This window comes from Cyclopterus lumpus, chromosome 24, assembly GCF_009769545.1.
Source record: "Cyclopterus lumpus isolate fCycLum1 chromosome 24, fCycLum1.pri, whole genome shotgun sequence".
Classification (NCBI taxonomy): domain Eukaryota; kingdom Metazoa; phylum Chordata; class Actinopteri; order Perciformes; family Cyclopteridae; genus Cyclopterus; species Cyclopterus lumpus.
In genome coordinates this window covers 11094421-11121075 of record NC_046989.1, presented here as the reverse complement: position 1 = coordinate 11121075, position 26655 = coordinate 11094421, and the positions used below count along the sequence as shown (strand labels likewise).

The 26655-nt window shown below is 42.5% G+C and overlaps 1 protein-coding gene across 2 annotated transcripts; it reads right to left on the bottom strand.

The window, feature by feature from the left end:
- Positions 1-218: 218 nt before the first annotated feature.
- akap12b (A kinase (PRKA) anchor protein 12b) lies at positions 219-26655 on the bottom strand. 2 transcript variants are annotated; one of them, XM_034527667.1, is made up of 4 exons: positions 26629-26655; positions 21556-21631; positions 3399-7556; positions 219-2227 (listed from the first exon to the last, which is right to left on the bottom strand). In XM_034527667.1, exons 2-3 carry the CDS (start codon positions 21599-21601, stop codon positions 3403-3405), a joined length of 4200 nt encoding a protein of 1399 aa, XP_034383558.1. In that variant the 5' UTR covers positions 21602-21631; positions 26629-26655; the 3' UTR covers positions 219-2227; positions 3399-3402. The 2 variants fall into 2 exon arrangements, with proteins under 2 accessions (XP_034383558.1, XP_034383559.1); XM_034527668.1 differs by lacking the exons at positions 21556-21631; positions 26629-26655 and adding an exon at positions 11640-11909.

The window sequence follows — 26655 nt, the reverse complement described above, 5'->3', positions numbered from 1 at the left end:
GCTACATGAATATTAAGCGAAATGGCTGCAGGTTATTGGTTAATATTACAACAATATGATTTTAGGTACATACAGTAGGTATACAATCTGTACAAATGTTAACAGGTTCACAGTTAAGTGTGTTACAAAAAGCAGGCTGAAGTGGGTGGGTGCCCCAACTAAATGCTTTACATTATGCATATAGCAAAAGTCTTTAGCTCACTGTCTTTTTGTAATCATTTATATTTTACATAAAGCATGAATTGATGTGACACGTTCTCTAGAGTAAAGGAAAGTGGTGACCTAATCGGTCCGTACTTCCTGATTCTTCTCTTGTTTGGTCATAAAGCTGAGTGAAATGTGGGCCTCTCAAATTAAAATCAATCAATTACAGAAGCACTCACAGGTGATTCTCAAGATGCCTGAATGACTGACACAGTGCAGGTTTGCCAAATTTGTAAGGACATAAACAAATGTAGTGTGGCCCTTTGGTGGTAAAACTGGACCCTGGGAATGTTTTGGATGTTCCTCCACCTCCTCCCACTTTGCCAATGGACTTGCAACATAAACCCTGACCTGGTGACTTGGGTTTGATGTGTGACTCAAAGCAGCTGAGTCGATGCTCAGGAGTTAAATTAGATGCAACTCGTGCCTCATTCTGTGAGCAATGGAAAGACCGTGACTGGTTGAACCTAACTCGATTTGGCTTTTAAATTAAAGGTAAAATGAGAGTTTATCTTTACTTATGGCATCATGCAGTCATTGTATGTGCCTCTCTACATGCCCAAACAGTGCCATATTATTGAACCTGAGCAATCATGCTGAATGAAGACATAAGAGCAGGTACCATGAGACTGCATTGAACATTTTCATACTTAATCACCCAGTCGAAGCCAAAATGTCACCATCAACTGAAAACTAAAGGGTGTACTACTTTTTATAGGCAACAGAGGGCATCAACATACTGTCTTTATTTTAATCATTTAAATAGTGTAGTAAGGAAGGTGTTAAATGTAAATTTGCCGGGCAGAAATAATACATACAGTATGTAACAGAAACATGGCCTTTAAACACTGTGACGCATGATAGGCTTTGTAAGTGTTTCTTACATGCACGTCTCTACCCAGTCTGACTCCTCCAGTGTCAACAAATGGCTAATGTATCCTTTGAATGTCACTGTTTACCAATTACCTCTGCAGCATTATCAAATGAGGGTGTTAAAATAGTATTTTATTGTATTATTTCATGAAACAATGTGTAACAATATATTTTTCACAGTTTATCAGGCAGTGATTGGTGGTCTTATCCACATGAAGCTTATTAAGTATTTTGTTGTGGTGCAGAGTGAAAACACATTGTGGCAAGAGAATGTGTCAAACGCATTTGTGGTGATTTTCATACTCTCTGCCCTCTTTTTGTTTTCTGCAGTCAGTGTCACCACTAACCGTCAGTGGAAGCACACTTGTACCATGGTTTAGTTATAACTGCTACAGAGTCTAGAAATAATCATCGGGTATGACTATTAGAAGCTGTGATACACTGGCCACTTACATGCAACAGCCTCACATTTGTTTAGTTAAATTTACTGTCATAATGTTGCTCAAAAGAATACCTGATGTATCACAGCTTAATGAGGGAATTTTAAAAACATCAAGGCAACAATGTAAAAAAAAAAACGTACAGATGAATGAAAGAATACTCAAATATAAATACAATATACAAGATAATAATCCTCCATCTCTTCACCTTCTGACCCTATCTCACTCTCCCTACTATACACGGACAAACACACACGCACACACATAAGAACGGATACACACTCGACCAGGGGGGCATACTGTCATATGCAGAAAAGACTATGGAAAGGGGCCGGGACACCGAACATACATCACACTGATTACAAGCCAGATGGGATGCTTCTGAGGCACATGACATGACGTGTGTGTGTGTGTGTGTGTGTGTGTATGTGTGTGTGTGTGTGTGTGTGTGAGAGAGTGAGTGAGTGAGTGAGTGGATAAGGATATTGCGGTGGGACGTCACGTTGTGGTGACAGGGCTGCAGGGTGGAAGGGGAGGTAGAGAGAATGGTGGAGCTGTTGCTCAGTCACTCAGTCCTTCTGGGCAGAATCCAGTCTGTGTGTTACCACAGAGCAGCCTCTTTCTCTCTTTTTCTCTCTCTCGCTCTCTCTCCCTCATCACTCACTTCCCGGGTACAGTGTGTCTCCCAGGCATCAGCCTTGTACCTTCAGCTGCGGGGGAGAGGAACAAAAACAAGATATTAGGACAAAAAGAAAGAAAAGAAACTATCTGAGATTGACATTGTATTTGAAAACATCTTAGTCCATCTTTTTAATATTGTAGGACCAGAATATAATTAAATAACTGTATTCCTGTCCATGCATCCAGGGACATAAGTGGGGACATAAGTGACACATTAGTTGGATGTACTGATTCAGGATGTGCAGGTCTTTTTCCAAACCTGCTTGAAACAACGTGTGCATATTATTATTGGGACAGGCTGCTATCAGTTCATATCTTACTTGTTTTAATATGTTGTGTATGTAGCAGTCTCAATACACTGATGAACAAAGTATTACATAAAAAAGTGAATTTTATACCATATATAACTATATATTACATAGTTATATACCACCCCAATTCAAGGATTGTTTGCACATACTCAGTGTGAAATGGCTGCTGTTGTAATGCTGCTATTAAGCTGCTGTAACTAATCCAACTCTTTCCTGCTGTTATCTCCCATTTCTATCCCTCTCCAGACTGTCCTCTGCTGCAAAGCTGCATGGCAGCTTCATAAATATCAAAGTGAACTACGCCCAGTTTCTCCCTGCTCCACATTGGTGAGATCAGATAACAGTGTGTCCCTAAAACTTTGCTGCACATTAAAATGTACTAACCTTTACAGAGTAAAGACATAATTCAGTCAAAATAACTGAGAAACACCACTTGAGCCCTTTGAGGCTTTGTAACTGAATCTAACAAATGTGTACTCTGACATGGTTTCTGACTCCATACTGAGCCTGCGATAGAAGGAAAATAGGAGGAGGGAGCGGAGGATTCATAATCAGTCTTTCAGCACAAGTTCATCTGCCCCTCACACACCGCTTCCCTTTAAGACCCCGGCATACAAAAAAGGGGTCAACGGCGGCATTCCTACTTTGATATCAAAGGTCCCCTGGTTACTCATACCCTGAACAAAAGCTTTTTCATCTGGTCAGTGGGCAAATCCCCTCCCCTACTCCCTAATAAAAGTGGGGCCCATTGATGTCTCAAAAAAGCCATTATGAGAAGATTGTTTGATAGGCCAACAAAGGAATTTGAAATTCCTTTACTGTTCCATCTCTAATTTACAATACTGAAATACTAAAAAGCACTTCCTTCATTTACTTTAATCAGTCTCACCTGCTCATGATGCTGCTGTGATCTCTGTGGACACGGGCTCGATCTCCTTCACAGCCTCCTCGATCACCTCGATCACCTGCGCCATCACTTCTGCGCACTTTCCCGACGGTGTTTCTGGTGCCTCGGCCTCTGTTACTTGGCTGGAAGCCGATGCTTGGGGTTCTTCTGACCGCGCTAAGGGTTTGCTTTCAGTTGCGGCCCTCTTCGCCTTTACGTCGGTGTCTTCGGCCACAGAACCGTTGCAGTCGAACTCTACCGCCGCCTCTTCTTCCACTGACGCCTCCTCAAGCACCTGCGCTGTCTGCAGGACCACTTGGACTGGCATGTGCATGTCAAGCACTTTCTCTTCATTCTGCTCTGACGGGGCCTCTGACTTTGATTCCTCTGACTGTGGTTCCACTTCCTCAGCTGCTTCTTTTACACTTGATTCCTGAACCTCTGCGTCTACTTTGCTCTGTTCCTCCTTCACTTGCTCAAGCTCCTCGCCGGTCTGACTCTCTGCCTTTATCTCTTCAACTTCTTCCACTACTACAATTTCTTCACTTACTTTTACCTCCACAGCTTTCTGCAACCCTTTCACTGTCTTATGCTCCTCTACAGAGGCATCAAGGCTCTCTGTGACCTCTACTGGGACTGGGTCAATGACCTCCATGGCAACATGGAGCAGCTGAGCAACAGGAGTGTCAGAGATAACAATAGGGGTGATCTCAATCTCTTCCTCTATTGTTGCTACAGCCTGGACTGGTGTAAGCATGGTGGGCTTTTCCGACTCAGGCACGTCTTCTGAAACTTTATCCACGGCATCCTGAATGACAGCCTGGGCAATGACGATGCTCTGAGCCTCAATTTCACTGGTCTGCTGGACGTCGATCTTCATTTCCTTCATATCGTTGCTGGACTGCTCAGTGACTGCACTGATCTCTGATGTTGCTGTTTGAGTGGCCGTGGCATCCACAGTCTCTTCAACTTTACTCTCCTCCTTGGTTTCCTGCATCTGGGTTGATTCATCGGCGACTGTAATTTCCATGGCAACCATGTCTGATGCTGCCACACTGAATGGCGCCACAAGGACCACTGTTTCTGAGATAATAACCTCATCACTTGGTACAACTACAGGGATGGTTGGCTCAGTCTCCATTGTGATGGGGGTCACTGGGGTTTCACACATGTTGGAGGTGATCTCTACAGTTACAGACTGAAGTACCTCTTCTACAGTATTTTCTTCAGTGGCAGCAAGCTGCTCCACATCCATTTCCACCTCCTTGGTTTCGACAGATGGCTCAGTGACTTCTACGCTCTGTGTGCAAACAGTTGTTTCACTTGTTGGTGTAATGGGATCACCTCTCATGGCATCCTTAGGAGAGTTCGTGGTGGGAGGCTGAATCATTTGAGACTCCACCTGAACAGCGCTGACCATTACAATCTTCTCAATCTCGGGTTCATGGCTCTCACTGGCTGCATGAGTGGCTGTCATGTCACTCTGTGAACTTTCAACAACAGACCCAAGCTCGGTGGTTTCTACTTGGTGCACTTCGGCATTGATTATGGCATTTTCTTCAACGATGACTTGTTCTGTACTTTCTGACTTCTCTTTTACTGACATCTCTGTGATTACAACATCATGGATCACGGCCACAGGCTCTACGATGGGCATCACAGGTTTCTCCAAAGACACTTTGGCAATCTCAGTGGTTCCAAGGCCAGTGCAGATAGCCATGGCTTCATCAAGATCATGTGGCTCCAGGGTGGTACATGTCTTTGACTCTGCATTCGCAGTTGGTGGTTCATACTCTGTTTCATCAGAAGCTACCTCTACTGGTACATCTTCAACAGTCACATTTGTCTGGAGTGGAATTTCACTTATTTCGGCCTGTATGCTCTCCATAACCTCCTGCGCGCTCTCTGACTCAGGAGCAGGAACAGGAGTAGTTTGTGCAGATGGAGCTGGAGCAACAGGCTTTACCTCAGCTGTGGACAGTCTGCACCCTGTGAGTTTGGGAACTTCAAGAGACAGATTTTCCTTGTCCTCAGTTTCATCCAATGCGATGTCAGCATCAACAGACTTTGGCGTGGCAGCATTCTCCGCCTCCTCTGGAATGTCACTCAGCTGATCATGGTTATCGTCACCGTCTTCGACAACGGCTGCGATCCATGAAGGGGATCTATCTTCAGTGGTTACCGTAATCTGGACTTTAGCAGGTTCTGCTGGTGCTTCCTGTTCAGCTTCAACCTGTTCTTCATACTCTGAGAGAGGAACCACAGCTGGGGTGTCAGAGTCCTCCTCACCCTGCTCAGTGGAAGCTTGTTTTTCAGCCTTCTTCTTTCTGCGTCCGGGGAAGAGCTTCCTCAAAGAGAAAGAGGACTCATCTTTTGGTGCTTCACTGTCTGACTGGACTTGTTCTGTAGTCTCCTCAGGCTTTTCATCGACTTTGGCCTTATTCTTTGGCATAACCATGCGTTTCAGTGTGTCCCAAGTGGACTCTTTCTCAGGAAGGGGGCTTAAAGGTTCAGTGGAGGAAACAACTTCCGCATCACTGTCTGTGTTTTGGGAACTAACAATGGCAGCCTCAGTTTTGCCCACCTGCTCCCCTTCTAACGCTGCTGCAGCCGATTCCTCTTCTACCTTGGTCTCCTCATCGTCAGAATCAGAGGTCCTCCTAGTCTTCTTTTTGGGTCCACCCATACACATTAGAGCCTCCCAGGAGACTGAAGTGTCCATTTTCTTTTTGGGCTCCTCTGTGCTGCTGACCAGTTTCTCAGTGTTTTCGGTCTTTGGTTCTTCCTCGGTTGGCTTATCCTCTTTGGCCTCCTCCTCCTCTACACTCTTATCTGCTAATGGGGCACTCTCAGAAGAGGACAGGGTGGCTGACTTTGCTGGTTTCTCACCTGTGGCTTCATCTTCGCTCTCAGAGGCCCTTTTTACACGCTTCTTGGGTGTGACTAGTTTCTTGAAGGAGGACCAGGCAATGATACCCTCTTTTTTCTTCTCTCCATCAGAGGCAACTTCCCCATCAGTCTCTTGGCTAGACTCATTCTGGGTCACCTCCGCAGCAATAGCATGCTCTCCCAACTCCTCGGGAGAGGAGGGCCCACTGTCAGCTTTTGGATTCTCTGCCGACTCAGTGGATTGAAGCTGCCCAGCCATCTGCTCCCCAGACTCAGTGAGCTTCGTCTCAGTGTCTTTCTTGGCCTTCTGTTTCTTAGTTGAGAGCTTCTTTAAGCCAGCTCCAGTGAAAAGCTTCTTCAGGGGGCTTCCCTGGGGCTTGACCTTCTCTTGTGATGATAGCAGCTCGGCCTCAGTCGTCACCTCTGCCGGAGCCTTCTCCTCTTCTGCACTAGGTTCTGCTTTTTCCTCTTCTGGTTTGGTCTCATCAGTAGTTGCTGCAGCAGGGGTTTCAACAGTGACCTCCGGCTCCGCGGTACTCTCTGCTTTCACTTCCTCTGGAGTTGCTGGTGTCTTCTCCTTAGTTTCTTGGTCAACCTCATCTTTCTCCTCTTTTTCTTCTGCAGCAGCAGCGTCTTCTGTCTTAGGTGTCTCCTCCTCAACAGCTGCCTCCTTGTCTTCCTCCTCTTTTGTCTTCTTGATGCTGGCTTTTTTTCTCAGGTTAGAGAAAAGTCCTCCACTGAAGAGCTTCCTGAAGGGGGACATGGTGGTCTCTCCTTCCTTCTCAGCTCCTTCATCAGCAGCTTCAGCAGTTGTATCTTCAGCTGGGGTGTCGGTGGTTTCAGCTTGGTCAGCTTTAATGGCTTCAGCCTCAGCAGTAGATGCCTCTGTATCAGCCTCCTTTTCTTCAGTTGAGCTCTTCTCCTCAGCAGTAGCAGCTTCTTCCTCCTTTGTAGGTTCATCAGTCACACCGACCTCCTGTCCTTCTTCTTTATCTTTGACTGTCAATAGCTTCACAGGGTCTTTCTCCTCACTTTTGTCTTTCTTCAGTGTAAACTTAAAGCCCACAAAGCGGAAAATCTTCTTGAAGCCCACTTCACTGGCATCCTCGGGTTTCTCCTCCGCTGCTTTTTCCTCAACAGCCGAGATGTCATTGGCATCAGGAGACTCTTTTTCCACTTTCTCGCCATTTACTTGAGGAGCCACTTCCCCCTGGATGGTGTCCATCGTCTCAGGAGCCTCCTCCTTCTGAGCCACACCATCAGGTTGGCCAACTGAAATGACAAAAAAAGTATTCGATGAAGTTTGATAAAGTATTTCTGAGTGGTCTCGCAGTTTTACAACTTACAGCTCCTACTTTGTTACAGAAAGATCACTTTATATTCACATAAAAATAAATGCTTTGCCCCAGAGCTACAATTTCTAACTTTGCAATTTATCATATTAAGACAGCAATCTGTGTTGAATAAAAAAATATCTGTGCCTATTGCAGGGGAACTCTATTAAAAGTGTCTCATTGCTATGAGACACTTTTAATAGAGTTCCTTTAATCCGAAACGTTGTATAGAACGGATTTGCTGTGATCGTTAGCAGATTTGATCAAGCATTTGAGGACAAAATTGATTATTAGACAATTAGATTGTAATTTTGCCAAGCTAATCCTGTGCTATGTAAACATGCCAAACATGTCTTTAAGGTTTAAGCATTTAAACAAATAAAACTGAAATCCCCAATAGGAGTTCTGTAGAAAATGTTACACAATGAGTGAATTGCTTGAGGAAATGTGGAAATCATGTGAGCAGACCTATAACACAACCAGGCAACCACCATTACTGTGGGTAATTCCCAGGTAGTTGTCAAATCTAATACAGATGTTGTATTATCAGCTGAGATTAGAGACAAACACACACACACACACGACACGTACACAAGCCGTCTGCCTGCCATGTGTATCTGTGTTTTGACAGAGGACGGTGGAGGGGGATGATGACCTGCCAGTGTTTAAAGCTTTTCTTCTTTCTTTCTCTGCCTTTCAACTACAGTCTGGAAAACCTCACATCCGATACCCCTGGACTCTCAAAACAAATTCCCAGGACTTTTAATGCCAAGCTATCATCTTACCCGATTACACACCCTGGGAAACACAAAGACACAAATGCACTCCCTAAAACCCTGCAGAACTGTGGGAAGTACCTATTTTACAAAAATACCATGTAAAAACAAGGAGAATTTGAAAAATTCAATAAAAAAAATTTGGATACAATGCATAAATACATATGTGAAAGATGACTCTTGGTTTTGGTCTCACACAAAAATATCAAACTATGCACCAACATCCTTTTCCTAAATTATAGGCATGACTCAGTAGTACTGCATTCCTAGAATATTTTACCTTTAAAATGAAAAAAATATTATTTCTAGAAATTAGGTTAAAACCTCACCAAAGAGCAGCATTTCACACTAAATGTGTTGGATCAAATAAACACATGCTTTCATACCCTAATGTTATTTGTGAGGGCACGCCCATGTCTTATATGTATATATAGATTTGACTTGAGTGGAATGTGAGCTATGCTGGAAATTATTTTCAGATGCTCTAAACCTGAATTTAAATGCCAGAGGACTTCAGGAATGTTTTTTGTTTTTTTCCCGGTTTGTCTGTGTCTCGACTGTGCCCATGTAGGATTCAAACTAAACAATACAGGCCTCTACTACCCTCCTTAAAATAAAAAAAAGTCCCAATCTCCTTGACCCAAATTCCACAACAGCAGGATGGATGGGGACCCACCCCCATCCCAAGACTCACACTCATGCAAACACAATAGCATGCTAACCCTCCCAGGCCTCCGAAAATAAAAGAAGGGGGGTGGTCAACTTTTCTATTATCAAGACACGCTGCAGCTTGGGAGAAGTTTGCTGACTTTACCAAAATAGTGTTAACATACAAAAAAAGCCTGAGTAATTTACAAAATACAACATTGTCACATGGCAGTGGGCTATCTCTCACATAGGTGTTATTTTCAGCGTCCCATCACACTGTTGTTGCAAGAAAGTAAAACCAGACAACAAAACACCAGATCTATGTTTGTGTCATATGAAACCACATATGTACAACAATTATTTCATCTCAAATATGCAAAAACTGCAAATTGCTGTTAGTGTACATAATTAAAGCAGCTCCTCTAAGCTGTGGTCAATGAAGTCCTAGTGCAGTAAAACAGCTTTTGAATGAAGATGTCTCTGTCTGCCTACGTGTGTGTGTGTGTGTGTGTGTGTGTGTGTGTGTGTGTGTGTGTGTGTGTGTGTGTGTGTGTGTGTGTGTATACACACACACACACACACAGGGAGGGGTCCGACTGTTTGAAAAAGCCAGACGAGGCCATGTGTATCTACATGGATAATAAAACAGGGACCATGTTGATTTAACAGACTACTGGCATCTCTCTCACCTATTTGATCTTTGTTTTTCGGCCCCAAGTTTTAGTTTTTTTACAGCAACACAACTGTTAACATCCCTAGATTGATTTGGTTTGTGGTGGGGGGGAGGTTAATGTGTGGTGAAGGAGGGTGGGCGTTTTAAATAACGACTGTACCAGAAAGAATGTGAGTGTGAGGGGTGAGGCTACAGGGGGTGAGGAGGGGACAGTTAAGAGATGAAGGGATGGCGTTGAGGGGGAAGTAGGGGGGCAGGGTCTCTGCCCTTGGGCCAGAAGCCTCTACTAGTGGGTGTTACATATATTTGACACACACATTCATAGCTGGACACACACTTTGTTTATGTGTGAGTGTGAGAGCATGGGGTAAGGCGATGCTCTCATGTTAAATAGCAATGACGCAGCCCAAAAAAAACAATTAAAATCGACTCCAGTCTCCAATGAGATCAGATATGTTGTTGATGTTTCTGTTGTGGCTGTTTCAGCACTCGTATTTGTGGTGTGTTGTTTCGGGGTGGGGGAGGGGGGTGGTTAGGGGCAGTTGGGAAGCTGAATGGCAGCTATTGTTTCAAGACACTATTTACAAACTTTGCCAAATATATGCAAATCGTTGTTGTAATTATCAGTCTGGAGCAGAAAGCCCTTTAAACAAAAGAAGTCAGTTAAAAAGAGGGCAAGGAGACTCCCCACACCTCCCCCAACAGACACCAGTGCTCCCTCTCTCAAAGGTGTGGTCAAAGTCTCTGTGGGGCTCCAGAGGACCCACACATCAACAGCACTAGCAACACCCACTGTAGCACCATTTATCTAATTAACATCAATTAAATGTCGAATGGGAATTAGCCCACAGCACAATATAATAAATTAATATAAATAATAATAAATAATATATTATATAAATATATATATATATATATATATATATATATATATAACATAACATAACAAACACTATATATATATATATATATATATATATATATATAACATAACATAACAAACACTATATATATATATATATATATATATATATATATATGAAACCAAAACCTGAGGTCACAACAAAGCAAAACATTACAGATCTTTTTAATTTGAACCATCAATCCCAGGTATGAACTTAAGAAGAATTGGTATTGGCATGCAATTAATTTCTTAGGCTCTTTTTCCTCCCTCCCTCCCCTTTGTGGCTAAGCTGCTGATTAACCCCAGTAGGAATTAGGATCCCACTCTCTAATGAAATGCTTCACATGATGGTACACAGGGAGCTGGCTCAGACAGGGATGTAAGCTCAAAGCAGGCTTTCAAAATGTTTCTATAAATGCGTCTTTGTATTCATATTGTTATCTGGCAGCTGTCACCTGATGAAATGGTTTTCCCATCAAGGAGTTCGGTGGTAGTAAAAGTATACTTCACACATTAGGGTACTCAGCAGTTGGCTTTGGCTAGAGATGGTACACTGTAATACCTCTCGGCACAGTCGATAAACAGGTTTTTAGAAAAGGGGGCTGTTTTCTTGTACACATTCTGAAAAGCTACTCGTGATGAACAAGAATGATGAAAGACCACTTGATGGTACACCTTTGAAGTTAAGCTCATAACAGGGTTAAATAAAAGTTGATAAAATAAGAAAACTACAGCACTCAAAAGACTTTCTACATGAGGAAGCCCTGCAGTGGCCAAAGTAAAACCATCACCCACCAAGCCAGAACTACAAACCACAATGCTAATCAACCACACCCTCTGCACAACAATGCCCTCAGCTATACTCATTTGTGTGAGAATAGCTCACCAATGCTTTCAGTTTCAGACATATCCTGAATAAATGACTAGTTTCCACTAAATAGGTCCAATTGGCACAGTAAAGCAGTATACATAGTTGAAAAACATAACATTAATGAGACTATATTGAATGATTTTTCTTACCCGTTAGTGTTATTGTCCCAAGCATTGGTAAAAGTCCAAAAATTCTTTCTTCAAAAACGTACAAAAAATGTTGTGGATATTTAAAAAAAATATTTCTAAAATTGGTCCCTCTCTTGCCTTCCTTCACTTCTGTGCACACTCAGTTAAGTCTGTAAGGTTTGCTTGTTGGCTCCGTCTTCACTCGTTAGTCTGAGGGCAGGAGCTGTGTGTCTCCCTCTCTCTTCCAGTGCTTCTCAGCCAGTATGAACAGAGGAAAGGAATCCACACACATTTCAACAGACTGACACACGTCATGTTAGGACCACCCCCGCCTCCCTCTTCCTCCCACCTCCCTCTCCTTTCTTCAGCTGTTCTGAATGAGCCCCCCCCCCTCCCCCCCCTCCCGCCCCCCCCAGACCCCACTGTCCAGCCATGATGACTGGAGCTCATCATGTGATTTCTCTCGGAAGCATTTGCAAAGCATCCCCCCACAGAAACTAGTGTCTCCCGCTATTTCATACACACAAACTCATGCACAGTGTTGCTATGATCTCCTTCCCTGCCCTTAAAACCCATGTTTTTCCTCAAATGGCCGTTTCTCACAGAGTTTTTTTTTTGGAAGACCAGCTGAAAAACATTCGTAAGCAGCCACCACACCCCTCTCCCCTGTACTCCCCCTTTGTAGGGGGCAAACGGGGTCTCCCCACGTATCACATGGCGCATGTCACTAGACATGTGGAGGAATGTTGACAGAGGCAAACCAGAGGGGGTTTCAGGATGTTACTTTACAATTATGAATTTTCACATCTGAAAATGGTTTTTTTTAAGACTGAGTTCCCGATCCAAAATTATTTTAAGTGAAATTCAAAATAGAGTAAATGTTACTTCATGGTATAGTCCCCAAACTCTCCAAATATATCCCTTTATGAGGCAAAGTACATACTGAGGGCCTAAACCCAACATGCACAGGGTGCCATTGAGTTGCTGCCTGCCCCTTGTGAATGTTAATAGGCCCCTCTCAATTACTCCAATGCAGACACATTTAATTCAGCTTTTGTCTCGGGTGTGGGGGGGATGGGGGGGGGACTAGAAGGAATTGCAGATAAATCCTCAGGTAAATACCAGCATAATCAGATGTCACACTTCAGCATTGTCCCAGAGGAATGTGTGAATTCCATCCAGAAGGATCCCAAACTGGGTGATAACAGTGGTAATCAAGTGCCGTCTGAAAGCCCCCCTCAAACAAAAGTGTGTACACTTTTAAATGTGGGCACTGTATACATAGGGAATTTATTGATAACAAGCATAGCTGCAATAATCAAGCAAATATCAGCTACAAATGTTAGATTATTGATGGATCGGCAGGACAGCCAGCAGCATGCACAGGAACGTTTGCATAATTTTCTTAGTTCATGAAACTCTTTAACTGCATATGTTCTCCATTTCTTAGGTGTAAAGACGACAGCTTAAAAAACAACCAGTAACAACAATGTGGGTGAAACTAATTGTTGCATTTTTCTTTACTAGACACCACAAAGGAGAACTGAGGAGTTGAGGGGGGAAGGAAAGAAAATAGCTACAGATCTAATGAGATATAAAATGTTCAGTGTAAAGCTCCAGAGGATAATAAAGTGAATCTTCATAACAGTACGGATAAACGTTTGCTTTTCTTTTTGCAAAGAGCCAACTTGTAATTGTAATTATAATATAATAATTGAATTATATCCAAGCATTACTATGTATGTTACGAGAGAACTCTCTGGGTATATCATTTGATCACAGTCATTTACTTAGAATGTGATTCTTCACACCAGTGAGACTTTCTGTTCTCATCTGACTCATCTGGATGGTATTTCACTGAGTGTACTGTACTACATAATGACCAATATGACATTGCTGTATATTATGCTGAGTGGACAGTGAGTCAGACCAAAGGGAATTCAAAGTTTGATGAGAGTAACTCTGTTGGGTCGGCCCACATCTTTCTTTCCTTTCCAACTTCCCTCATATGACTCACTCACATCAGTCACATTCCTGGACTTCCATACACGCTAAACTATTTTAATTTAGGCACAGCTTCAGGCTACACTGAGCTCTATGGGAAAGACATCCATATGGGATTCAACGTGAAGTGAGAGGACAAGGCTGGCATTTCCCTTAAAATTTATTATCAACAAATCCTACGAGAATAATAACCATCTCTGACTTTATTTAGTCTTTATGCTGACTAAAAACTATAAACCACACATGTTATTTTCTAATAACCACTTGAATCGTACAAACCCGCCAGGCCAGGATCATTTCAAACTTATCTGCAGCAAAACACAGTTTAATCCCACAGCTAATGTTTCATAAAAACCCAATCACAAGTTCCCAGAACCCATTGCGACATGTCTTGTTTTGTCTGATCAACAGCCTAAATGCCCAAATATATTCAATTCACTATCATATGAGACTAAGAAACCAATAAAACAATCACATTTGAGAAGCTGGAACCTCAGAATTTTCCAGTTTTTCCAGTTTTGCTTTGAGAAATCACTTAAACGGTTAATTTCTTATTTCACTCAATGTAAACATTATATAACTTAAATTAAGAGCTCACACTAGCTGATAAATAAATGTCATATGATGCTGTCGGGCAATTTTAACCTTGAAGCTACTGAAGGGAACGACAAAATACTCTTTCAATAGATGAAAGCTCATTTAATTCAATATATTTCCATCACATCAATAAATAAATGAGAGTGAATTTGTATTTAAACCTCCATTAAGTCAGGATAACAAAGCGCCATGTCTGGGACGGTGACGCCCTTCATATCTCAGTAAATCAGAAAACGTGTCTGAGTTCAGGAATGTTTGAGGAGGGGTCTTCAATGGCCGGGCGAGTGGGGGTTGGGGTGCTGGGCGGAGGGGCTTTTTGCAGCCTGTAAAGAAGTAAATTACATCATTGGACAGCAAAGAAGAAAACGCCTTCTACTCTTCCAAGAACTGGATAGGATGATGTTGAAATAATTGGAGGAAAGGGAAATGAGGGCCGTGAGTGTGTGAAACGGGCCGAGATCAGAGAGATTCTTCATTCAGTACCTCTCCTTTCTTCTCCATTTTGTATTCCGTTTTGCTCCTTTCACAACTTAATTTTTATCTCCAGAATCCACACTGCAGTCGTCTTTAATCCTTCTCCCTCTCCACCACTTTCCCCTCTGTCTCTTCTATCCTCTTGAGGCCCTATCCCACCCCTTGTGTTGGCCGGAGGGATGGATAAGAATGTCGGGCAGGAAACACAGTCAATTCTTGACATCACGGCTTCCTCTTCCTTTTTCCCGTTTCCTCTGTCCAACAACCCTTCCGCCTTGTTTCTCGCTGACATTATTCCCGCACATAATGTGATGTAGCGTGATGAGATAAACACTGTAGATGTGACGTCTCAAGTTTGAGAATTACGTGACCACTTTTTGTTTAGTTTTGCTGGAAAACAATGGGGAATCATGTTTACAGCTTTCAGCATTGACGCAGAAGGTGTTGGTTCCATAAAATCAATCTTATCTTGCACGCAACTGGAAACAAATGCACTTGAGATCAAATACGTGAGCTTCTGTTACTGATGGTCTTCATGGCAGTCCCACGACAAAAACTGTTATTTTATACTTAAGTGAAGAGCAGCATTTCTTCCAGAGGGCTATGTTTAGCAAGTTTTACCATCTGTTATTCTTACATTCCTGAAATATCTGTCCTGCAATTTGGCATTCCAGTTGTTGTTATGCAAGGTTGAGTCTTCCAGTACAGACTGAATTGTGAAAATGGGGGACGTGTAGATATAAAGAAGTCCCTCCCGGCGTAGAAAAGGAACGAGTGTGACAGCGAAAGAGTTGAATGAAAAGGAATTATCAGTTTGTCAACTTGCTGCTTCTATGAGATGCACAAAAATGCGCATTTCAAACGTTTGTGTGTGGTCATAGGTAGTCCGGATGGAAGCTTTTTATCAAATAGTAGAAACAGGCCGGCCCAAACAGTGGCTCACCTCGTTCCCACTCCATCCCCAGCTGTGTTTCTTGAGAACAATTGCTCTTATCCTTCATGCTCTTCCTGGCTGCTTATCCATCTTCCTCACACATCGTCCTTTGTGTGGCTCTGCTTAGAATTTGGCAGAGATCCAATAATGTGGGCTAAATCGACATTCAAAAATGGTTTATATCTCAACTCAGTGTTTAAATATATATTTTTCTTGCAAAAGTCATAACCCAATCGAGTAATTGTACTTGTTTCCACAACAATTTTACTTGTTTTGAGGCTTTACTCGAAACAAATGTGGGTAACTTAAGACAGGGCGGAACAAAGAAGATCACTGGAGTAGTAGACAAGTGAAAAACCTCACCTCACTGACACATTCTTGGCACTTCTATAAAGCATATTTGATCATTCAAGGTAAAATGGAATTATTATAGTATATGGATACTTGCTGCACTGTAACATAGGCCATAACGCCATTAAAGGAGAAGGAGAAGGGGGGGGGGGGGGCACTCACATTCCTCGTCCATTCTCTCAATCCACCATGTGCCTGCTGGAGGTTAGGGTTTGAGGAGGGAGATTAGGTTCCCTGATGCCGGGAAGATGAGAGAGAAGCGCCTGCGGAGACGAGAGGGTCCCGGGGGTCTGAGAGTCCTGGTGGGAGTCTACCATGAGTTTGACCTTATTACTGTAATGCCCACTAGGCCCACTGTACCCGAGACACTCCTTTTAATACTCCAACAACTTTTGAGTTTAGTTTAGTCATCTTAGATGATTTGGTTGCAACAGGGCTGCACACCCTATAAGATATGTAAGCATTCTGACGTTAGCATTTAGCTCAAAGCAGCGCTGAGCTAAACCTCACCGACCTGCAGAAGCTTGTCTTGTAAGACCAGAACCAACAGTACACACATTTTTGGTGGGAGGGATCTGTTCAAACATATATATCATAATATATAGTATTAGGCTGTTAGAGTTTAATAATAAAAGCTACAACAATAAGCTGCAGAGCAAAACACAAGTGAATTAATGTTAAATTCATGACATAAACACTTACGTGGGCTGAGGTCGAGGGGAGGTGTATGTTTGGTAAAGAGACCATTCAATATTATTTGGGACAGTTGGCCGTCAGTGTTTTGGAGGGTGCAATCAGATGACAGATGAGATTTCTCATGAGCTTGCCGTCAGCTGATCTGGTGACTGTCGATTTTGTGGTGAGACAGAACTTACTCACAGTTGATTTATAAAGCTAAAATGTCATCGAGGTTGCTTCTATTACCAGAAACACTAAGAGCTGCCCATTGTGTTTGAGCAGGAGGAGAAAAAAGGCTTTCTGTCTGATCAGTTTAGAGGCTGAGAGAGCAGTTGACAAACGACAGCTTTCTAATAGAGTTCTTCTATCCCCTCTTGCCCTGAAGTGTATCCTTCAAGCTGCCACTTCATAACAATAGACTGAATAAAATATGCTGCCCTGATGAGCATAATTGAACTACTGACTGGACAATGATGAATCACGAGGGACTGAGGGCCTCTTAAGCAGTCCAATCTAAAACTCTGCATCCCTAACACTTTCCTCTGGGATCATCTCCTTTCACTGAGGGGCGCTCCAAGTTGATGGATCAGCATCTGCACAAATACAGTACAAACCAAGGAAAAAATAATTCCTCCCAGTACTTTGACTGCAGGAGAAAAAGACGCACACGAAAACCCTAACAGGAGACCTGTTATGAGTTTTGTCAGTTCGAATGTAAAAGGGGCAAAAATCCAAAAGAAACAATCCAGGCGGCTGGATTGTGTTATGATGACTGTACCGCCTTATTGGCAGAGACCCGACATAGTTTAAGTGAAGGGAGAGGTCCCTTCCACAGGCATGATGAATGTTTTGGCAACATGGCTACAAATGTCTGACGACACACACACGCACGCATGCACGCACGCACGCACGCACACACACACAGCCTGCAATATGTTCATCTTGTAAAAGTTAACACCTGTAACCAAAAGCAAAGACAGAGACAATTCATGACACACCTGGGATCTGTTTGACCTTTTGACACACTTGGACTGCTGCAATATGTAGTACAAGTTGACACATTGTACAACACGTTGAAGCCCCTTCTACTTGATTTCCTTAATGATTAACACGTCTGCATTGAATACTATTATTGATTTGTTTATGTCAAAAACAATTACAAGTTCCAGTTCCAGAGACTGAAATAGAAACTGAATTTTTAATAATATGACAGGAAAACATTGCAAAAACTCACCGTGAAGAAGTTTTATTTGATAAACTAATGTATTAAATCGTGTACTTTCTGTCTCCGACGGTTTGATTAGTCATTCAAGCACAAGTAAAGCGAGCAACAGATGTTCTTTGTTCTTCTTTTGAACCAACAACTTACAGTTCTGACACTGACTTGTGCACAAACTTTAAGGAATAAATTCAATAAATTGATTTAATATGGTGAACCGCACACATCTGGTAAGATGAAACAAGCAGAAAAGCATGATTTGACCTATGGAGGATGTCCAGCGTCGCTGCACACAAACACTAACTGCAGTGAACACAAGAACACACGATCCCAGTCAGCATTCTCTCTCCCTCTCAAACCTTCCAGAAAACTCCATCTGTCCTCTCTTAAAGCCTGTGGGCCATCTGGGAGGGGCCGCCAACGCTCCAGCCAGTGAATTACATCAGCTATGATGTCAGTCTTTGGGCTCCCACTGCACCTCATGCGCCCACACCCCTAAAACTAAAAAACCCCAAACACGCATCTACACTCAAAACAGCACACAACAAATCGTGCTGTTACGAATAAGACTGTCTGAAAAGATTCCCATGGTTTCTTTAATAACACATGATTTTCTGATGTACACACAAATAAGACAAAAGCTGAAGTGACAATATGTCTCATTTTGATTTAACGGGTAGGAGTGATGCACTTTGTTATAGACTGATGCAATATGTGGCTGCACCAATCATGGATAACTGTGAGTTAACGGTTTCTTCTCTATTTTTAAACCTTCCTTTCTCTTGCTCTTTGTTCGCCTCTCTCTTGTCTTGAGCAAAGAAACATTTCCCCTCAAAACTCTGCTTCCATGTAATATTTATTCAGTTCCTCTCTGTCTAATAACTCGCTGTGAACTCTGCATTCCTAAGGCTGAGCTCTCCTGCCTGGGCTTTCTCAGCCCATCTGGCACTCAAGGAGGTAAAAACAGACTTATAGAATGATTTTCAGTCAAATTGTGTGCCATTTTTATGCTAAACTGACGGAAAGCAGATTTAGTGTTTGTATTCACAAAAGGGGTCGACTGTTGACGGGCACACTGGAAAATGTAACTCCACATCATCTTCATACTTTGATACCATTTTAAACAAATACTTTCTGCAATTTAATTACACATTCCATGACAGAGTAAAAATATTTTAGCTGCAACATTTATACCTGCGGTTTGCTTTTCGCATAAACTGGACCTAAACTTTTTGACTTTCTTTCTTAAGAAATGCACATTAAAGTCTGCAGCAGAGTCCGATACTATGAGTTTCCAGAACCTTTGACTTCCTTCAAATGCAATTTAAATATCAAAAACAAGCACCAAACCAACAGGTATTGTTTTTTTAAGAAAGTGAGTTAAACAAGACCGTCATGTTATCCAAGCTGGTGTGTGATGTGTTTGGGTGTGGCGTTTCACCATCGGGTTGCACTCAAACCGAAAACACACTGTTATACCTGATAGAGCAAGATTATGGTTGTGTGTTTGTGTATGCCTGTGCATGCACATGTGTGTGTATGCCTGTGCATGTGTGTGTGTGTGCGTGTGTGTTTTGGCTCATGCGTCAGCCTTTTGATGTGCAGCCTGTCTTTTGTTATTTTTCGTTGTTATCAGAGAGATTCCTCTTCTCTTCCTGCCTCCCACAATGCATTGCTGTCTTTATCAGGCTGCACAGAGGTAGAGAAGCGCTGGGATGTAAAACCCCTCCATACCTTCCACTTCACTATCTTTTCTCTTGTTCCCTAAAGTGGATCTCCCTTCCTTTCACTCCCCTGCTTTCATTTAATCTCTAGCCTTGAAATTCTTTTCACAACTTCAGTTGTTTTCTGTTATTTGTCTCCAGTTTGTAGACCTTCTGCTTGTGAGAGCACCAGGTTCTGTGAGGGAAGTATCAGTCAGCTCGCTGCTTCATTCGTAGGTCAGTTCAGACTCCGAGGGTTCCCAGTTTAATCGGGTAGAGTAGGGTTCGAGTCTGAGTGTGAGTATGTGTTTTACCCAAACGGCTCTCAGCAGATCCACAATCAGCTCTCATCATGAGGTGCCACATTATCAATTCAGAAGAAAAAGAAAATGGCAAAATGAGACGTATTACTTTGTGTGTTCAAAAAGTTTGATAATATTGACTTGAAGACAATACGACTTGGTTTTGAGGACATGAAATCAAATGGTCGGCAGCCTTTACTTTCTAAGAATTCCTGACCCCCTCTTTTCTGTTCTATATCTTTCCGCGTTATTAATTAACTTACAGTACATGTCCACAGAAGCAACAATTTCAACAACCAAATTACTCTCTGTTAGTCCACATGCCACATCAACTCCTCCGCTCTGTATCTCTGCTCTGAAGAAGGTATTGGGTTTCTCTATAAACGGACAGAATCGCTTCATTAAATAGCTTATTAAATAGCTTATTTGATGGAGTGGTATGTGACATATCGCTGCGTTTTAAGTAGTGTAGGGTTACCCCTTCCCCTGGGCCATAACATATTATGAAATGCGCAGGTTGCTTTTTGCGGGGCCCGGGTCATGGCCTGCTAAATATTTAGGGAGGGTGTACGGGATCCTACAGCCCTCCCAGATTGAAGGAGACACTATAGAAAATAAACAACTGTAACTCTGGAGATAGGAGGGTGCTGCTGGAGATGGACAGAGCAGGTTGGTGCACATGCGAGTTTACATTTAACAATTACATTTTGGCCAGTTAATTACTGGTTAATGATTATCTCAGGTTACTAATTTAATAAGACCAAAGACAGTCGTCTGTAAATCTTTCCACTATATAACAACAACGTTTTGATGAGTCAACTAAACAAGAGAAACATGAGGTATTACATTAGTTTTTACTTCAATCTCTATGAACAGATTTTGCATCCACATGCAGAATCGTTTTGGTATTGGACATGTTCAATCAATTACGTTCGAGCAGGCTTTAGTTGAATGCAGGTAAAAAGTCTGTGTGGAGAGCAAATGAGGCGGAACGCACCGGCCGAAATGCAGTCTGGGAATCCACCGGCTATCGTCTGATGAGGAATTAGCTTTTTATTGGTTTAAAATTAAAACTGTCTCTAAATTCCAACTCCAGTCTTGCATCTTTACTTGCAAATTGGACTGTAAACAGCAGCACACGGAAAAGGAAGTTCGGAACATAGGAAGATATTTGCTGGCTACACCAGAGCCCCAGAAATATCCAGAGGCTTATCCGTCATCAGACCGACGGGTTCGGAGATTGCCTCTACGACAAGATATATTTCAATGACATTTTCCAAAGGAGGTTCAGAGAGAGGAAAAACAAGATATTTCTTACATTTGTTTGACACATTTAAAGTGATATATCTGCAGATGCTCACAGATAAAATCTAAATCTTTCTACATCTGTACTGAAGCCCATGTAGGTGTCCCGCATGTGTTGACAAAGGGATTAGTTGAGGATCAAGTAAAACTTGCAAAGCCATCAAGACAACTGCAGACAAGAATCTGCGCACACACAGACTGACAACTGACCCTACACAAACAAGCTTACCGTTGGCCACTGCTGAAGAAACAGTACAAATTCCCAGACACAAACACACACAAACATCACTAACCCCACCAACCACAGGAATATCAGCCAAAGTCACACACTGTAAATAAACAGTATTGACAGACACACACATACACGCACCTTCTGCCAGCGTGTTGTCCTCCGAGTGTCCATTCAGACTGGTCATGCTGGAGATTTGTCCATTTTTCTCTAAAGGCTGAAAAAGACAGAGAAGAAGAGACACTTAAAAAGGTATTTTGAGTACAAACTTAAAAAAAAAAAAAAGTGCATGGGTAAATTGATGTTTCTTTCCTTTGAAGGACCAGTTTGACATTTTGACAATACTTTCTTTTATGAAAATAAGATTTCTACCACTCATATCCAGGAGGCAGTTAGCCTAGCTTAGCAACCCATCATGTTTCATGATCAGTAGACGCCTGCCAGAGTGCTATCGGATCCTTATAATGGTGCCACTACGATTTGCATCCCTTTTATTTAAAGTTGGAACTTTTTGGCATTTGTCGCTTTTGGTGGACAGATGAAGAGTGTGGTGGCAGACGGGAAACGGAGAGAGAGCGGGGGGCAATAAATAAATAAATAGTTTTATTAGCAGGCGGTGAAATCAATCTTTAACAGACAAAAACACGATGTTAAGACAGCAAATAGCTAAATTCACATTTGTGTTACGTTAACAACCCCTCCCTAAAATAATTGGTCACATTCACAACCCCTCATTAAACATAATTATTTTGTTGTTCACCCAAATCTCTTGCATGTTGACAAACAATTCTGAGAAAGAGTTACACAGAAATCCCTCAACAAAAAGTACAATTGCACAGTCATTTTCCATGATAGGAATGGGGTGCTAACAAGTAAATAACACAGTGTCTGGCTCACAGCACCTTATCAGTCGGATCTGGGTCCTTTTTCTGGTAGTGACCAGCTCCGACTGACAGCCAGACAATGGCAGGCGAGCCAGAGCTTTGTCTGTCCCGGCCAGGGGAGAGGGAACCAGAGCCTCCCCACAGAGCTGCTAATCTAACTAATGGACAACTCGGGCTCCATTCCCATCAGCCCAAACTCCTTCAGGAAAGCCCTGAAAGAGGACACCACAGAGGAGTCTCTGACTGGGACAGGTTGGGAGGGACGAAAAGAAGAAAAAGAAGGTGAGAGCTGGTTTGTGAGGGGGCAGGGGCGGTCATCAGGTGGAGAGCTGGGGAGGGGGGGGGGGGGGGGGGGGGGGGGGGTTCGGGGAAAGCTACGTTTTGAGTCCAGTTTTCTTGGATGCACAAATGCCTGCTTTTCTTTGCAACTGTAGATGTAATCAGAGACAACAACTTCAAAAACACAGCCACGCCCTTTACCCCAGTTTGATCCCTTCCAAGCGCTCCAGAACCTCACTGTTAGGTCACGATATAGTTCTGGACTGTTTCACCAATTTTGCAGCATGAGATCATTTACATCTGATTAAAGGCAGATGTAAATGATCATTAAAATGTCGACACATTTTACTAATCAAAGGAAACACCACACTTGAAAACCATGCACGGGCATGCGAGAGCCCTGTTGGACTCGCAAATGTGTCTGCAAGTTGCGAGTGACAGTTATTTGTGAAACTTGATGCTGCCTCTATTTGAGATCAGCATGTAGCAAATGGTTTTCGTTAAACAATCCCCTGATTCTTTACAAGAAGTATAAACAATTTAATTGAAGCCAGACGAGTACGAAACTCATTGGTTCAATTGTTTTCACACAGAGCAGGACGGTGCTGTCATTTGTGTCCTTTTAAAGCCATCAGGACCTCTGATCAGATTTGGTGTGGGACCTCCAGGCCTGCATCAACCCCACCCAACCCTAGTCTACCTCATGACTGGCATTCCCAGCATTCTTTGCCGTCAGCCCATCTCCCCCTTTAACCACCTCTGTCCCTAAGTTACTACATAAGCCCCCTCTGACCCCGTCATAATGCCACTCCTTCTTCTGGCCGTCAAAAATGCTGCTGCTATTTTCTCCCCATGGCAAGTTAAATACAGCAAATGGTGGATAGTGCTTATAGATGAGGATGAATGAGCCTCCTGGCTCATTATATAGTCCAGGAAGCTCAGGATCCATGGGAATTACATCCATCTTCGACATGTCAAGTCTGTGAAATTGACTCGGGCGAGATCACTTGCCGGGACTTGACTACAAGTTTGAAAGATTTGGTGGTGGTGGCACTCGCTCCTCATCTCTGTCGACGGCATAGACTGTAGATAAGAAGTGGACGTAGTCATCGTAACGCCGCCCATTGGTTTGTGGACTGCCGTTAAGAAGCCTTGAGTTCAGCAATTATGGCCTTTGCCATCTCGGCTCTTTGCAACTGTTAAATGGAAGTGACCATATCTGGAATGCGGTGAGAGGTAGAGGTGCTGTATACGGCTCTGGTAGCGTCTGCGACCTGCCAATCACAGTAAGCCCACCCTAAGGCATACTCTGTTTTTTTACTCTAAATGGGATCATTTACTAAAAGAACATCATACCATAAACCAAATGGGTACAACGTTCCCTGAGGGAATAAATCAACTCAAGTAGGGTCATTTTCTCATAGACTTCCATACAATCTGACTTCTTTTTGCAACCAGACGAGTCACGCCCTGCTGGACAGTGGAGAGAATGAAGGTTTTAAGACACTCCCGTATTGGCTTCACTCGGCAGAGCCTATCCATTGTGAGTCTGATAATACTATTAATTCTTATTTTATGAGGTAAGGATGTGTTGGTATGAGTACTGTGTTGACGGAGCTGCTCTGAATTCCTTTTGCGAGTTCCCAGACTGAATATTTTGAAGTTTCACTGCCAGTTGTGCATTTTCTGACCTCTGCTTGGGCAACACAGTTTGCCACCAAGACCTAAAGACAGACTTAGAAAACATCTGCTCAACAAAACAACAGCAGGGGAAAAAGCATTGTTTTGTGTTCTGTCTGGTTTTCAATGTAATGTCATCTGATTTGATTTATCCTATTGGAAAACATTCAAGAACTCAGGATCAACTGTTATTGCATCACTCAACACGTGTAGAGAGAGAGAGAGAGGTGTACGGGAGAGATATCTACCTTACCTCCTGTGCAGGAGGTACGTTCTGTATATGTGGATGTGTGCATGCTTCGCGATGTGTATATATTATATTAATTATTCACTTCACAGGCAGCACTGCAGTGTCAGGTATCTGTTTACACCTCTTGCTCCTGCCTCTCTTTTAACCTGTTCTTGGTCTCATCTTTATTCATCACAAGATGCCTACATACTCACAAAGGATGTTTTTTATCTCCCTCCTTCCCTCTTTCACTGGAGTGTTTACACTTCTATTAGGCACTTGGTATCTGTCCGCCATCACACTTGTGTGACACTTATGGTAATTGCTGTGTCACCATTCAGACATAACCGCTTGTCTCCGAGTGGCAGACAGGTGAAGCCTGGACAAAGACAGAATCATAAATCCTGGCTGTCAATATCAAATAATGAGGCTGGTGATGTTCTATAATTTTCTTTAGAAAAGACCAAAACCAACAATGTATTGATTCTACTGGCTGTGTTGCCAAAGCCTGATTCAGCTCATTCTTCTGTGCCGTTGAGCTCCATTGTTGTCCACAAACACATCAATGAGCCACATTGATTCCCTGGATGACACATTATGTTATTATGATCCATCCATCCATCCATCCATTTTCAAAACCGCTTATCCTCCCAAATGCTTGTGTATTAATCCGCGACTGAAAATACTAAATTGTACTCCTTTTTGAGCAACTTTTACTAAAAACTACAGTATCCAGCTGATTGAGAAAAACAGTGTTGTTGTTTTAAGATTTCCATCTGTACATTTGTGACAAAGATCTTCAGTAGGAACCAAAAGGCTTCAGGCTCAGAGCCACAGACAGTAAAGACAAATGATCTTTTCATGGTATTTGTTGATATTAAGAAAAATATTGAATAATCATATAGCGTCACAAAAAGTGCTGGAAGATCTGGGTTACTATGTTCAAGTGGGTTGACAGCGCTGTGTTTTTACCGATTCCACCTGTGCTGCAACATTACATTTCCTATTGGCTTCAGCTAAGGTAGAACCAGAATAATTTGTTCTTGCGCTCAGTTGCAAAAGCATGCAAATAGTGACTTTCTCCGTTTCCATTACACTGAGCTTAACGTTTTTGAGTTTCCGAGAGCTGGTAAACTTTTTTCAAACTTAAACAAACTGATCATATCTTGCTACCTCGTCGGGAAATATGTGTGTGAAATGATCTTTCGGGGACTTTAAATAACAAAAAACAAACAAACTTCAAAGCCAAGTTAATCAGTCCACATTGTGCAATAAAGTCTTCAGATAAACCTAAAATCCTTCCCTCCTGATTGTCCACAATGACAATGACCTGCAATTCCAGGATCAGCACAGGAGGAAAGATTAGATTGTCTCTTTTGCTATTTTTCTATAATCTTTTCTCTTACTTTACCACTCATTCTGCTTTACTTTCATCCTGAATTGATCTTTTATTCTTATTTTCTCTCATGTGCGTCCCTCATTTAGGCTACTTCCTGGCTGAACCTCTACACTCCAGGAGAGAGACTACCCGCTGTCTCCTAAATCACTCCACAAAGGCCAGCGGAGGAGATTTATATCCCTTAAACCAAACACAGAACGTAGGAGGAGGGGGTTAATGGAAAAGAAGAGGGTGACTCAGCTGGCAAATTTCAGCTCAAGCTCAGGCCTCTTGTCTATAGGGAAAGGCAGCGAGAAGAGGCGGAACTAATATGCAAAACGTGTTTTGTTGAACTTTGTTTTAATCTGATCCACTCAAATAAAAGCTTTTTTTGTGGGTCAAAATACCAGTTACTGTCAAGATGGTTTAAAGTCTTGAAATATGGAGATTTAATATATTTGAGAGCCCTTGTAGGAATGAGCAGCTATCAGATACAGTGGGATAATATTTTCCAGCTCACCACAGAACTAGCTGTACTGTCAATCATAACACAGAGCACAATAACGATGAAGCGGAAACAGCGGTCATAAATTCACTCTATCTGGCCGACGTGGTTATTGCATTAGCAGTTTTTTGACAATGACTCAGCGAGGTGCAGATGAAAACACACATGGTGGAAACGTAACTATTTAATGCTGATTTAAAATTGTATTAACTTTTAAACTTGCAGAAATAGAAAGAAAAAAAAGTGCAGTGTCACTCACATTACATTCTGCCGTCTCAGTGACTTA

Excerpts from the sequence above, each read along its gene's own strand:
- akap12b (XM_034527667.1), bottom strand. The coding sequence starts at position 21,601 with ATGACCAGTCTGAATGGACACTCGGAGGACAACACGCTGGCAGAAG. Across the intron at positions 7,557-21,555 it reads GGACAACACGCTGGCAGAAG|TTGGCCAACCTGATGGTGTG; the intron begins GTGCGTGTATGT and ends TTGTCATTTCAG.